Source organism: Oryza glaberrima, chromosome 12 (assembly GCF_000147395.1).
Source record: "Oryza glaberrima chromosome 12, OglaRS2, whole genome shotgun sequence".
In the NCBI taxonomy this organism is placed as follows: domain Eukaryota; kingdom Viridiplantae; phylum Streptophyta; class Magnoliopsida; order Poales; family Poaceae; genus Oryza; species Oryza glaberrima.
The window spans coordinates 18,184,637-18,197,632 of record NC_068337.1 but is presented as its reverse complement, the minus strand read 5'-3'; the positions used below and the strand labels follow the sequence as shown (position 1 = coordinate 18,197,632).

At 39.0% G+C, this 12,996-nt stretch overlaps 1 protein-coding gene across 1 annotated transcript; it reads left to right on the top strand.

The window, feature by feature from the left end:
• The first annotated feature begins 255 nt into the window (after positions 1-255).
• On the top strand, positions 256-2,920 carry LOC127757956 (4-hydroxyphenylacetaldehyde oxime monooxygenase-like). The gene is made up of 3 exons (XM_052283545.1): positions 256-750; positions 1,064-1,519; positions 2,015-2,920. The coding sequence occupies exons 1-3, from the start codon at positions 262-264 to the stop codon at positions 2,636-2,638; spliced, it is 1,569 nt and encodes a 522-aa protein (XP_052139505.1). The 5' UTR covers positions 256-261; the 3' UTR covers positions 2,639-2,920.
• The last annotated feature ends 10,076 nt before the right edge of the window (positions 2,921-12,996 follow it).

Here is a 12,996-nt window from a genome sequence, read left to right as displayed (position 1 = left end):
TCAAATCTAATTAACTTTGATTAAGAAAAAAAATCAAACAACTTGTAATAAAAAATGAACGAGTACTTGACTTAATTAGCTATGTGTTGGATGTCTCAACGGTGAGCTCGTAGCCATACGTGCCTTTAAATAGTTACGATGAGATGTGTACTCGGCACGTCCTCTCTTCTGTTGTTCCTTTTGCGCAACATACTTTGGAATATAACTCACACGTACACGGGCTAAGCTGAAGAAGTTGTATAGTTGTCCAAAAAATAATCAATGGCGATCTCACTGATCACCTCGCTGCTCTTCTCCCTACCCCAACAATGGCAGCCCGTCGTCCTCACAGGGCTCCTTCCTGTCATCGTTTCCCTCCTGCTGCTGGCGAGGAAAGGGCGCCTCAAGATGCCACCGGGCCCGGAGCAGGTTCCCCTCCTACGGAACCTGCACCAGCTAGCTGGCCCGCAGCCGCACCGGGCCCTGCGGGACCTGGCCCGGGTCCACGGCCCGGTGATGCGGCTGCGGCTCGGGAAGGCGTCGGCCGTGGTGTTGACTTCGGCCGAGGCGGCGTGGGAGGCGCTCAGGGGCCACGACCTCGACTGCTGCACGCGGCCCGTGTCCGCGGGGACGAGGCGGGTGACGTACGGCATGAAGAACGTGGCCTTCGCGCCCTACGGCGCGTACTGGCGCGAGGTGCGCAAGCTTCTCATGGTCGAGCTGCTCAGCGCGCGCCGCGTTAAGGCTGCTTGGTACGCACGTCATGAGCAGGTGAGTGTAACAAAACCGGTTGTGAAATTCGATTTCATCCATTACTGTTGTATGGTTTTATCTAGAGGATGGTTTCTTAGTTCAGCTATCTTTTATATATGTCATGTAAGTTTGATATGTATTAAGATATTAATATGAGGCATCAGTACTTCACGGTACCAAATCAATTTTGATCGTTGGATCTAATAATGCCCATCCTGTTTAGGTAGATCCAACGATTAGAAACGATTTAGTGCTGTTAGGTACCAGTACCTCGAGATATCTCTTCGCTAGACCAGAGCAAATCTCACATATTTTACTACTTCATAATTAGGTGGAGAAACTCTTAAGCACTCTACGCCGTGCGGAGGGAAAGCCGTTGGCGTTGGACGAGCACATCCTGAGCCTCTCCGACGGGATCATCGGCACGGTGGCGTTCGGCAACATCTACGGCAGCGACAAGTTCTCCCAGAACAAGAACTTCCAGCACGTGCTCGACGACGTCATGGAGATGCTCTCCGGCGAAGGGTCCTCCGCCGAGGACCTCCAGCTCCCCGCCGCCGTCGGCCGCCTCGTCGACCGCCTCACCGGCTTCGCCGCCCGCCGCGAGCGGATCTTCCGGCAGCTCGACTCCTTCTTCGAGATGGTGATCGAGCAGCACCTGGACCCTAACCGCGCGCCGCCGGAGAACGGCGGCGACCTCGTCGACGTCCTCATCGGCCACTGGAAGAAGAACGAGCCTCGTGGCACATTCAGCTTCACCAAGGACAACGTCAAGGCCATAATCTTTGTATGTTACCCCTTCCATTTTAAAATATAAGGCGTATTAGGTTTTCACACGAGCTCCAACATTTTACTTTGATTATTAGTTTTCCTTTTCATAATATATTGTCAATAATTTTAAATTTAACATAAAAAATATTTTAAAATATAACTTATTTTTAGATACTAGTACATTCATAACACTATACATATATTTTTTTTGTTTAACTATTAGTAAAAAAAATAATATTAACTTTCCATAAAGCAAGGACTTTTTATATTTTCAAACGGAAATGTCAAGGCTATAGTATATAGAAATTAATTCGACACTTATACGTACAGTTCATGCATGAATATAGGCATTCTTAAACAAAAGAAAAGCGTTATCTAAGGTATAGCTAGTACGTATATACTTCTAGATTCATTAATATCAATATCAATATGAATGTGAGAAATACTAGAATGACTTACATTATGAAACGGAGGGAGTATTTGATAATATTAATCACCTTATGATGTGCAGTCGACTTTCGTTGCTGGTATTGACACGAACGCAGCGACGATATTGTGGGCAATGTCGGAGCTGGCCCGGAAGCCGCGGGTGCTGAAGAAGGTGCAGGCGGAGATCAGGGCCGCGGTGCGTGTAAACGGGAGGGTGCAACCTGATGACATTACGAAGCTCAGCTACCTTAGGAAGGTCGTGAAGGAGACCCTGCGGCTGCACCCGCCCACCCCGCTGCTACTACCAAGAGAGACCATGCGGCACATTCAGATCAGCGGGTATGATGTGCCGGCCAAGACGCGGATCTACGTCAATGCATGGGCGATCGGTAGAGATCCGGCGAGCTGGCCCGATGAGCCGGAGGAGTTCAACCCTGAGAGGTTCGAGGCAAACGAGATAGACTTCAAGGGGGACCATCCTGAGCTGATGCCATTTGGCACTGGGCGGCGGATATGCCCAGGCATGGCCATGGCCATGGCCAATGTTGAATTTACGCTCGCCAATCTGCTCTTCGCCTTCCAGTGGTCACTCCCGGAGGGGACGACGCCGGACAATGTGTGCATGGAGGAAGAAGGGAGGCTTGTCTGTCACCGCAAGACACCTCTCGTGCTTGTGCCCACCGTATACCGTCACGGCCTTGAATAGAAATCGAGCGATCAATTTTGCAATTATCTACAGATCCTATAAAAACAAGTTATCTACGGATCTTACAATGGTTGGTGTCAGCACACTGAAAGAAAAAAAAAAGAGTCGTGTGCATCCGCGATGGACCAACCAAAATTTGGAGATTAATTTAAACTACATAGAAAATGTAATAATTTGGATTGATATATTGTGTGTGTAAAAACATATGAATTATAGTGTGTAACATACCACGAAATATACCTTGCAAATTTGTGAATCAAATGTTTCTATCAATAAAGCAAAATCCCCCCCTATGTGCTTTACTCATTGAGATTTGTTTTTTCTTTCTTGCATCTCATAGTAAGTTTTATATGCATTAAATAAACTTAGCAAAATTTACACAAAAATCTTGATTGTCAAAAACTTTGGAAACATTTCCAAAAATACTAAACATCGCACAAAACATACTATATTTGTTTTTCATAATTTTATCACTTGATCTAGTACCTCAATAAATCCATATGCAATTTAATTAATAAAAACAATAAACCTATTTCACAATTTCACTACATTTTAATCCTATCTCCTTTTCTAGTGCATTTTGGCCCAAGTACTAACCAAGTTTTCATATACTACTAGTAATTTTTTGCTCAATTTGAATCCAGATGTAACCACATGAAATGACACTGCAAAACCCCTAAGTGATAAAACACAACAGCTGACCTTAACAAATAGAGAACTTTACAGTTTCACCACTAATCAACCCTAACACGTCTGCCTGTGCAATTTTTCCATAATGCTAACCACTGCACCAGTAATTTTGTCACAATTTTAACCATTTTCTAACTTGGTGAAAACGGGCGAAAACAACTAACTGACCACATCATGACACTTAGGCTGCGTTCAAAAATTCGGTTCGGCCGAGCTGATCTGTCCTCGCAAAATGAGACAACTCATTAGCGAGATTGACTAAGTATTAACTATTATAAATTTTTAAATATATTTATTTGATGTTTAAGAAACTCTTATATGTAATGTTTTTGTACGAAAGACACCATTTTAATTTGAAAAGCGTGCTCCATGGAAAAAATAAAAATAGCCCAGCCTAGTAGAAGATTCGATCAAACCCAGCCTTAGCCTCTAGTCCCATTCCCCACTCTCTTTCTCACTACTACTGGGCCCAAGTAGCCATGGACCCCGCCAATCAACCTCAGAATGCGCGCATGCCAACTCACCCTCCTCCGTGGGCCGTGCACACCATTGCGTCGATGGTGCTTTGCCGAAGCAACCAAAGTGTGTCCCACCAAGACCGCCATGGCAGACTTGATGTTTTAACCTCCTAGCTTCGCCAAACAGCCTCTCCTGCACGCCCTCTATCTGTTCCAAATGTGAACCGAGGAATTCATCCTCTGGTTCACCGGGAAATGGATGCATTGCCCTCAATGTTGGGATCAAGAAACCCCTTGATTGGTGCCGCGAGATTGGAGCTCGGTGTCATCTTCTTCCTCCCAAATAATTTGCCGCCGCCGTCGACTAATTCCACAATCATAAGTAGTTTAATGCACATGTTATATTAATGATGTTTTTAATGCTGTAGTCATTTGTTACCAAAGCTATTTGGCAAAGAGAAAAATGTAAATGAGTTTTGAAAATAGTTTTGAAATTAATGGATTATAAGTTGAGTATATATGTAATCTAAAAGGGGTGTTTAAGCACGTTTGATTTGATATTTATATTGATCAAGTTTAACTTGCATATATCTGGAGTAATAAATTTTGTTAAATTTTGTTTTGTAGTATTGAAAATCCTATTTTGAAGACCAACTATATCTTTTTCGATGGTTCTACTTTTTGGCTTTTATAGCATCTAAATTAACCCGCAAAGCTATGGGATTATAGGTGAACTGGCGACGGTCGTACTCATTGTCGTCTGACAATACTATTTGGTACTTCCTCCGTTTCACAATGTAAATCATTCTAGCATTTCCCATATTCATTTGATGTTAATATGTCTAGATTCATTAACATCAATATGAATACAGTAAATGCTAGAATGACTTACATTGTGAAACGGAGGGAGTACTTGCTTGTTTCGGATTTCTAAATTATAAGGTAATTATATTTTAAGACAGACAAGAATAGTCTCTTTATTAGCATCGGAATAACGCGGTCTAAGAGGCCAAGAGAAGACCTTCTTTGTTGGCATCTCCGGCAGCCGCCGGCAGGGAAAACTCTCTCTTGGTCCACGGACCTGTCGATTGGAAGACATGGGGTCAAGGACGAGGACTTTGGTGAGCTGCAGTCTGGGCTTGACTGATCACTTGTGAGTAGTGACAATAATGCAATCAATGCATATTGTTTTTTCTCCAAATTTGGATTGTTTTTTCTCCAAAATTGTTTTTTTTTCTCTCCAACAGATTTGCGCGTCGACCTGCAGCCGGCCGGAGAAAACTAGACTATCAAGTCGTTGTCGTTCTACTTGACTTAATTAGCTGTGTACTTGTACACTGTCAACTGTCAAGAATCGTCGTTCGTCCGTGTCGATTTGTTGAGGAATTCCAGCTCAGAAATATTTTAGTCAAAAATGTATACTACTATAGTTGAAAATTTTGGCTACATTTTCAACTGTAATAGTAGTATTTTTGAGCTGGGCAAACGCCGTGCCCTGCACTGCAAAACTGCTCCGCCGCTGTCACACAGCGCATGCGTGGTAAAAGAAAGATGGTTGGTGAAAGTAATTAACCATTCATCTTCGTCCTGCTGACTCATGAAAAAACGATTTCATATCATGCTAGTCACCAAGACCAGTTGTTTACTTGTTTTACGTTAAGACCATAAATGTTTTGACCACTGCTGAGACATTTTGCAATTTTTTTCAAGCATCTCGTTGAGAGTATCGGCATATCAATTCTAATGGTCAAGCAGACGTATCAGAGGGGCTGGGCTATATACGACCCTGTACACATGATGCTTCGATGCACCTTTCTCCTTTGTATCTTTCTTATGAATCGACATCTGGGGTTGGATTATTCCTGGATCAGCAGTTTCAGTCATCAGTGTTGCATTTTTCGTCCCGAAATAACTTTATTTTTTCACCATTTTATTTGTCCCAAAATAATTTTTTTAATAATGGAATAACTTTATCTTTTAAATAATTATTGTATCGAGTTTGTAAAAGTGGAGGATAAATGCATTGGGGTTTGTGAAAATAGGGCAATTGTATTGGGGTATGTTAAAGTGAAGGGCATTCTAGTCTTTTTTTTATCTTTGTATTGGTACGTATGGGATGGATAAAAAATAAAGTTATTTTAGGATCCGGTGTAGTATTAGACAGCAACAAGACCAATATTGAATCAAAGACCAGTTTATTTTTGGTTTGAGGCTACAGCTAGTCATCTAAGTTGTTTTCATATTAAGATTATAAGTTGTTTTTACTATAGTCAAAGTCAAACTACTTCAAATTTAACCAAAATTGTAGAACAAAGTAGTTGTGTTTTTTTCCCAAGACAAATATATTCTGAAAATATATTTAATTATAGATTTACTATATTTATCTATTTACAAACTTAGTTAAACTTGAAGTAGTTTGACTTTGATCAAATTCAAAACGATTTATAATCTGAAATGGAGGGAGTACCATATAAGCTATGCTCATTCTATTCTCAAAATAAACTATTTTAGGTGTTTAATTAGTTTCAAAATAATATTTTTCTCCTTCTTTTCTTATTATTATCTTTATTTTTTTAACTATACCGCATAAACCAATCTGCATATGCCCTTCCTCACCGCCGTCATTGCTAGCATCAGGCCCAGCTCACAACGGTGACGGGGTCTTGCTTCTTCATGCGACGTTCCTAGCTTCTTCATGGGAATGCTTCATCGCCGACCGTACCCGTCACATGCATTTGTTTGAAAATATTACTATATTTATTTACATATTTAATTAAGCTCAACAACTGCATGTGAAAACAGACGATCGGCGACGAAGCATTCGGATCTAGTTGCCCAAGGTGAATGGTGCAAATAGCGTGTTGCTGCGCATGGAGAGTCATGAATGGTGGTGACCTTCGTGAGTGCGAGGTTGGCAGCAACTGGAACGGGGGCAAGGAGCGGCATCTTGTAGCAGTGTCCCAACTGGGATCGACTTCTACGACTGTAGTGGTGATAGGTTCTATGTGGGAAATTGATTACTTATAGCTCGGTTACTCTTGGATATTATCTTTTGCTTCGATTCAACGTCACTTGTTGGCAATGATGTGAGCAAAATTCAATTGGCACAATGTTTTTGCATATTCCCGCTAATATCCATAGATGGAAGTGTTCTCTTTGTACTCCCTCGATCCGTCCCAGAATATAAGCATTCTTAGAGTTGGATACGGTTATTAAGAAAGTATGTAGAAATGAATGGTGGAGGGTGGTGGAGGGTTGTGATTGGTTGAGTAGTGGAGGTAGGTGGAAAAAGCGAATGGTGGAGAGTTGTGATTGGTTGGGAAGAGAATGTTGGTGGAGAAATTGTTATATTTTGGGACAAATCTTGAGGGCTAAAAGTTCTTATATTTTGGGACGGATGGAGTAGTCTTTTCTAAGTACTTTTCTTGTTTTTGGTCAGTTAGTCGTTCGACTAAGAATATCCATTATAATTTGTTGTAGCTTCTTTTAAGTATAGGTCGAAATTTCAACGTCGGTTTTACTAAGATATATTATAAGATGTAAATATTGGGTTTGTCCTAAATTATTTTTTAAGTTTGACCATGTTTTACCACTAGAGATTATTTACTCCTAAGGTGTAACTTAGATAGGCGAGATACACTCCATGCTGTATCCGACATGTACACTAGCAAATGACCAAAAGAGCAATTTTACGGTCTATGAGGAGGTACTATGAGGTACCTCATGGTACCTCCTCAAGAACCGTAGAATTGCTCTATTAGAAAACAACACAAACTTCCACAAAGTACTAGTTACAAGGATATACACACTTACTTGTAATGAATACCATAACAAGAGAACCGATTAGAGACAAGTACAATCGAGCCTAACTCAAATATTCCAACACAACATGCATTTCACCTTCATCTGAAGAAATCATAAATGATACCCAATTAAACTCGTCGACGACACTTATTTACATTATATTCTTATCCAACTCAGTGATGTACATCCGCTCCAACATGTTTGAGCTAAGGTATGCCGGTGACAAGTTCGAGGTACTATATGACTTGTTGCGTTGTTGGTCTTGCATTAGGAAGTGGGTGAGACAGAAGCCCGAGTTTTAGCACTAAAGAAACCTCGTCAAGACTACATCTATTTAGAATCCTAGTGTCGATTTGCTGCCTCAGTGATTAGACTATTACGCCAATGTTCGACATCCCAATCCAAGAGAATGATGCGGTTGTTTCTCTTACCTGGCTCAATTCGTCTGCGCTGAAGGTGACCCCTAGAAAGAATACACCAAAGGCGAACACAACGATGGATGGGGGTAGTCTTGCTAGTCTATCCTAGTTCGTGAAATAGGTATCCCGTAGTGCAAACCACATGTGTGGTCTGCACATCTGACCCATGATCGTAAAGCCTTGCTACGCCCAAATCCCCTAATAACCTCCCATTCATCTGGTCATCCAGGAGTACGTTACCTACTTTAATATCTTGACGGTGGACAATTTGCTCCCAATCCTCATGGAGTACGATAACCCCGAAGCTACTTCCCTGATGATGGCCAATCCGATATACCCTTGCTACAATCATACAGGTATTTATCCATGCTACCATTTGGTATGTAACTATAGACCAAGAGAAGTACTTATCCCTTTCGCTAGCAACTGCACTCTGCACCAGATCGGGGTGGCGCAACTGTCGCATGCTTACAACCACTACAATGAACTCCTTCATCCCATGCCATGATTCATGTGGCACCCTCTTTACAGCGACCTTCATCGCGGACTTGTGGAGCACACCCTTGTAGACGCTGCCTTGATACACCAAGATGTTTAATTTTGTCTTGGAGTAACTCCTATGTGGTCAAGGACGAGGACTTTTTTGTTGCACTGCAGTATGGACTTGACTGCTGACTGGTGTACTTAGTAGTGAGAGTCCAATCAATCCGTTGTCTACATAAGACATACAGATGCTTAATTAGACTACGCAAGGCAATTTCGCAAAGGCAAGAGAGAGGTAGAGATCGATGAGCTCATCATCATCACACCATCCAGAATTTGCCTCTTGTACTGCAAATGATGATGAGCACCATCTCGATGAGTTCGAGTTAGAATTGGTAGTGCAAGATGTGCAGCGGCAGCAGAATAATGGTAGTGCAAACACCGATCAGCATGAGCGTGAGAACCTGTTGCTGCTTGATGACAGCAGCAAGTCGGGAGCTCTGAAGAGGCGTTTGTTCTTCGACAATCTGCTGAAGAATGTCCAAGATGACCATCTCCGCTTCCTGCACAGACAGAAGGAAAGAATTGACAGGCACGTTTTTATTTATTTTTTCAGTGCACTGTTTTATGTGTATCTGGATGAAGATAAAAATCTCTGTTTATACAACTGTTGTTTTTCTTTTCCGAAATACAGTGCACACTCACCTTATAAACATACACACACTCTGTGTTCCGATGAGCATTTTCACCTTATAAACATACGCGCACACTGTGAACCGATGAGCATTTTCAAACATTGGACCGATATATCTTGAGATTAACAAAGTCACCTGAGATGTGTTTCTAACAGTTGTTTTTCTATGATTCATATCCACAGAGTTGATGTCAAGTTGCCAGCAATAGAGGTGAGGTATAATAATCTGTCTGTGGAAGCAGAGTGCAGAACTGCGAATGGAGATCATCTGCCGTCGCTATGGAATAGTACCAAGGGAGCTTTCTCAGTAAGACAATTCTGACATGATTGATTCTGTTATGGATCAAATAGCGGCATCTGAAGCAATAACTATTCATTGAACAAGGAAGGTAGCCCGCGCATTCACGCGGGCATATGTCGTACGCTAAGTTTGAGATATTTATAAGAGCGAAATATTAAACGGAGAACATCTACCATGATTTCTCCATAAATTGTCTTCATCTGTATTAACTGCTTTTATAATTTTCTAACCTATTAGTTTTATACTGTATAATATTTAAATAATATCTATAAGTAATTATTTGTAATCTTCTTTATCATTTGAAATTAAGGTAGACTTATTTTTTAAAAAAACATGTCAACGAAAGTAAAAATAAGGTGTTTTTGAAATTGCATTTCTATATCATAGTTCATTAAAGGATTAATTACATGGAACATGAAGCTCCACTAAATGTTTGGGTTTATATAGTCTAATATGATTGATGTAGTTTGAGAGGCGATCATATATGAACATTTCTTATAGGGTGAGTGAGAGGCTCCATGCAGCCTAATATGAATACGATAACGACGAAATATAATTGCGCAGTAATATTTTGAAAATATCATGTACCACGAATACATTCTTATTTTTTTAATGTAAGATAGATCTAACGATTATAACTAATAGTTTACCGGTTTAAAAGGCATAGGAGTATTGCAGAAATGTAGCTTAAAAATTATGGTTGTTTTAATATCCAACTTTATTGCAAAGTGAGCGCACCTCAACTGGTTAGGTTTTTTGTGGTGGAACTTGCCCACCCAGGTTCAAGTCCTAGATTTGACATGGGTATTGGCATTTACGACTAATTATTCTTTCAGTGGTAGGTGACATACCCATCGATAGCGAGACGCCGTGGTAACTTCTTCAATCTCAAAATGTATCGGCTCAGTGGTTGGTGACATACCCATCGACAGCGAGGCGTCATGGTAGTCTTTTATATTGTTTCAGTTTTAGTTTTATAGCTAAGAGAGAGGGAAGGGACGCTAAAATCTATTTGATTTTTTCTTAAAAATGTATGGATTTGTGAATAATAGCTAGTACGTAGAATATGTATGATCCAAAGTGATGAATTTTTTTAATAATATAGTTAACTTGGTTCTTTAATTTTAAATTTTATAGTAAATAATCTAATTTATCTCCTACTTAGGCTACATTCGTTCTCTGCCACATTTGATCTCATCGGTTGAGCTTATGTAGGGCACACAAAACGACATAGGCCATTAGCGCATGATTAATCAAGTATTAAATATTACAAACATGAAAATAATTTTTTTTAAAAAAAATGTATTGAATGTATTTGCACAACACGCACAGTTTAGTAGTTTGGAGAACATGCTCAAGATAAATGAGGAAGCCAATTTGATAAGCAATTTACAGCTCAACCTTAAAATTGTTACTTATGTACTTAAAAAAAATATGTACAAATCAAAAGCGTATATCAATGTTACGTATTTTGTTCCTTTCTTTTGGAAGTACGTATACGTACGTGTGTGTGTGTATATATATATATATATATATATATATATATATATATATATATATATATGTGGAATGCCTTTTAAATAAATATAATCTAATGGTTTAAAAAAGTGGGTCCACCAAATTAAATGAAAATCGAGGTTGGATGTTTTTCTATTTTCTCAAAATTTGTAATTATTTATTAGTGCGTCACATGACAGCTTAGGAGCATTTGTTGGAGTACCACGTGGCGGTTTGAACTAATAGGATTAAACGTGATTTACTCACTAAGGACGAAATTACCATTTTTAAATAACGTTTATAATGTTAGGCCATTCATCTTCTTTAAAATCCATGCGGTTTTTTTCTTACGAGGGTATCACAGCACATCTCACAATATTAGAGAAATGTTTTAGTTAGGTGGATAGTAGGAGTACGTATGTACACAGGATTTGTTTTAGCTATTTCCCTGATGAACAGTACTACTATTGTATTTATATGTACACATGATTTTTTTTTGTTTGGGGGCATTATTTTTTAATAGATCTGATCTAATGATATAAAATAATCCACCGATTTAAGTGAAAATCGAGGGTTGGATGTTTTTTTTTAAAATTTGTAGGGTTTACTATTATAATTATATAATTTTTATATTTAGACAAATGATCAAATATATGCTGAAATGTCAATAGCATAAAAAAAAGATCATGTGATATAAATATATTGTAGGGTATTACAGATGAAAATAAACGTAAAAGGAAAAAATAGGAAGTAAAAAAAAGGATGGGTACGTACGTAACCTGCTTACTAACCGGATGTGGCCGCAGGCGTACGTACATGCGGTAGATGGGAGGGGGGACTAACTTTTTTTAATCTAATCTAATCCCATAGTCTAAAATAATGAACCCACTGGTTTAAGTGAAAATCGACGGCTAGATGTTTCTAATATATTAAAATGCCACATGGCAGCATATGAGAGTTTTTAGGAGTCCCACGTGGCGGCTTGAGAGCGTTTATAGGAAGCTTAATGGACTTTTAGTATATAATAGATAGATAGATAGATAGATAATAGATAGATATCATTTAGGAAATTCATACACTTTTACTCGCTGTCAATCCAAGCGTTGCATGGGTTATTATTATTATCAACACTATAAATATTATAATTCTAATATTGTGTTTGATGTGTTGATTATATTTGAAATTGTAGTTGTTCCACTTAAAATAAGAGCCTGCATCAGTTACAACTTGCTAACATTTTTTATATTCCTTGTTAAAAATTAATTAATAAAACAATAAATTAAGAGTATATGTGCTATACAATATTTATCAACTACAAATTTCATAACTATTAAATTGGCAAGAGTCCTCATGTAACAATAAATTTCATTAACTATTTATTAACTTCTTAATTGCATGATTTCTTTAACACGGACTCTCAACAATCTACGGTCATTATAATATGATCCTGTCAATGAACGGTCAGATCTTTCTAGTTACATGAGAGCTATTACAAAATGCCCAATTACCATATGTATATACTCCCTCCGTTTCAAAATGTTTGACACCGTTGACCTTTTAGTACGTGTTTGATCATTCGTCTTATTCAAAAAATTTAAGTAATTATTTATTCTTTTCATATCATTTGATCCATTGTTAAATATACTTTCATGTACACATATAGTTTTACATATTTCATAAATTTTTTTAATAAGACGAACGGTCAAACATGTGCTAAAAAGTCAACGGTGTCAAACATTTTGAAATGGAGGGAGTACATAAATAGATTAACTTACCTTACCAGCATTTTGTTTGATTCATATAGGGCCTTGTGAAGTTGCTAGGCTTAGAACCAGAAAGAGCAAAAATCAACGTTCTAGAAGATGTGAGTGGAATCATCAAACCCTGCAGGTATGTGGCATGTTTCAAGGATTTTAGTTAATGGAAAAAAAGACCGTAAACATAAAAAATGTGTTACCAGTTAAGGTGATCTGACGTGCTCCCATGTTTGTAGATTGACTCTTCTATTGGGA

Bases quoted from the DNA above. Each gene is read 5' to 3' on its own strand.
- LOC127757956 (XM_052283545.1), top strand. From the start codon at position 262: ATGGCGATCTCACTGATCACCTCGCTGCTCTTCTCCCTACCCCAACAA. The intron at 751-1,063 runs GTGAGTGTAACA...CTTCATAATTAG, and splicing joins GGTACGCACGTCATGAGCAG to GTGGAGAAACTCTTAAGCAC. The intron at 1,520-2,014 runs GTATGTTACCCC...TATGATGTGCAG, and splicing joins ACGTCAAGGCCATAATCTTT to TCGACTTTCGTTGCTGGTAT.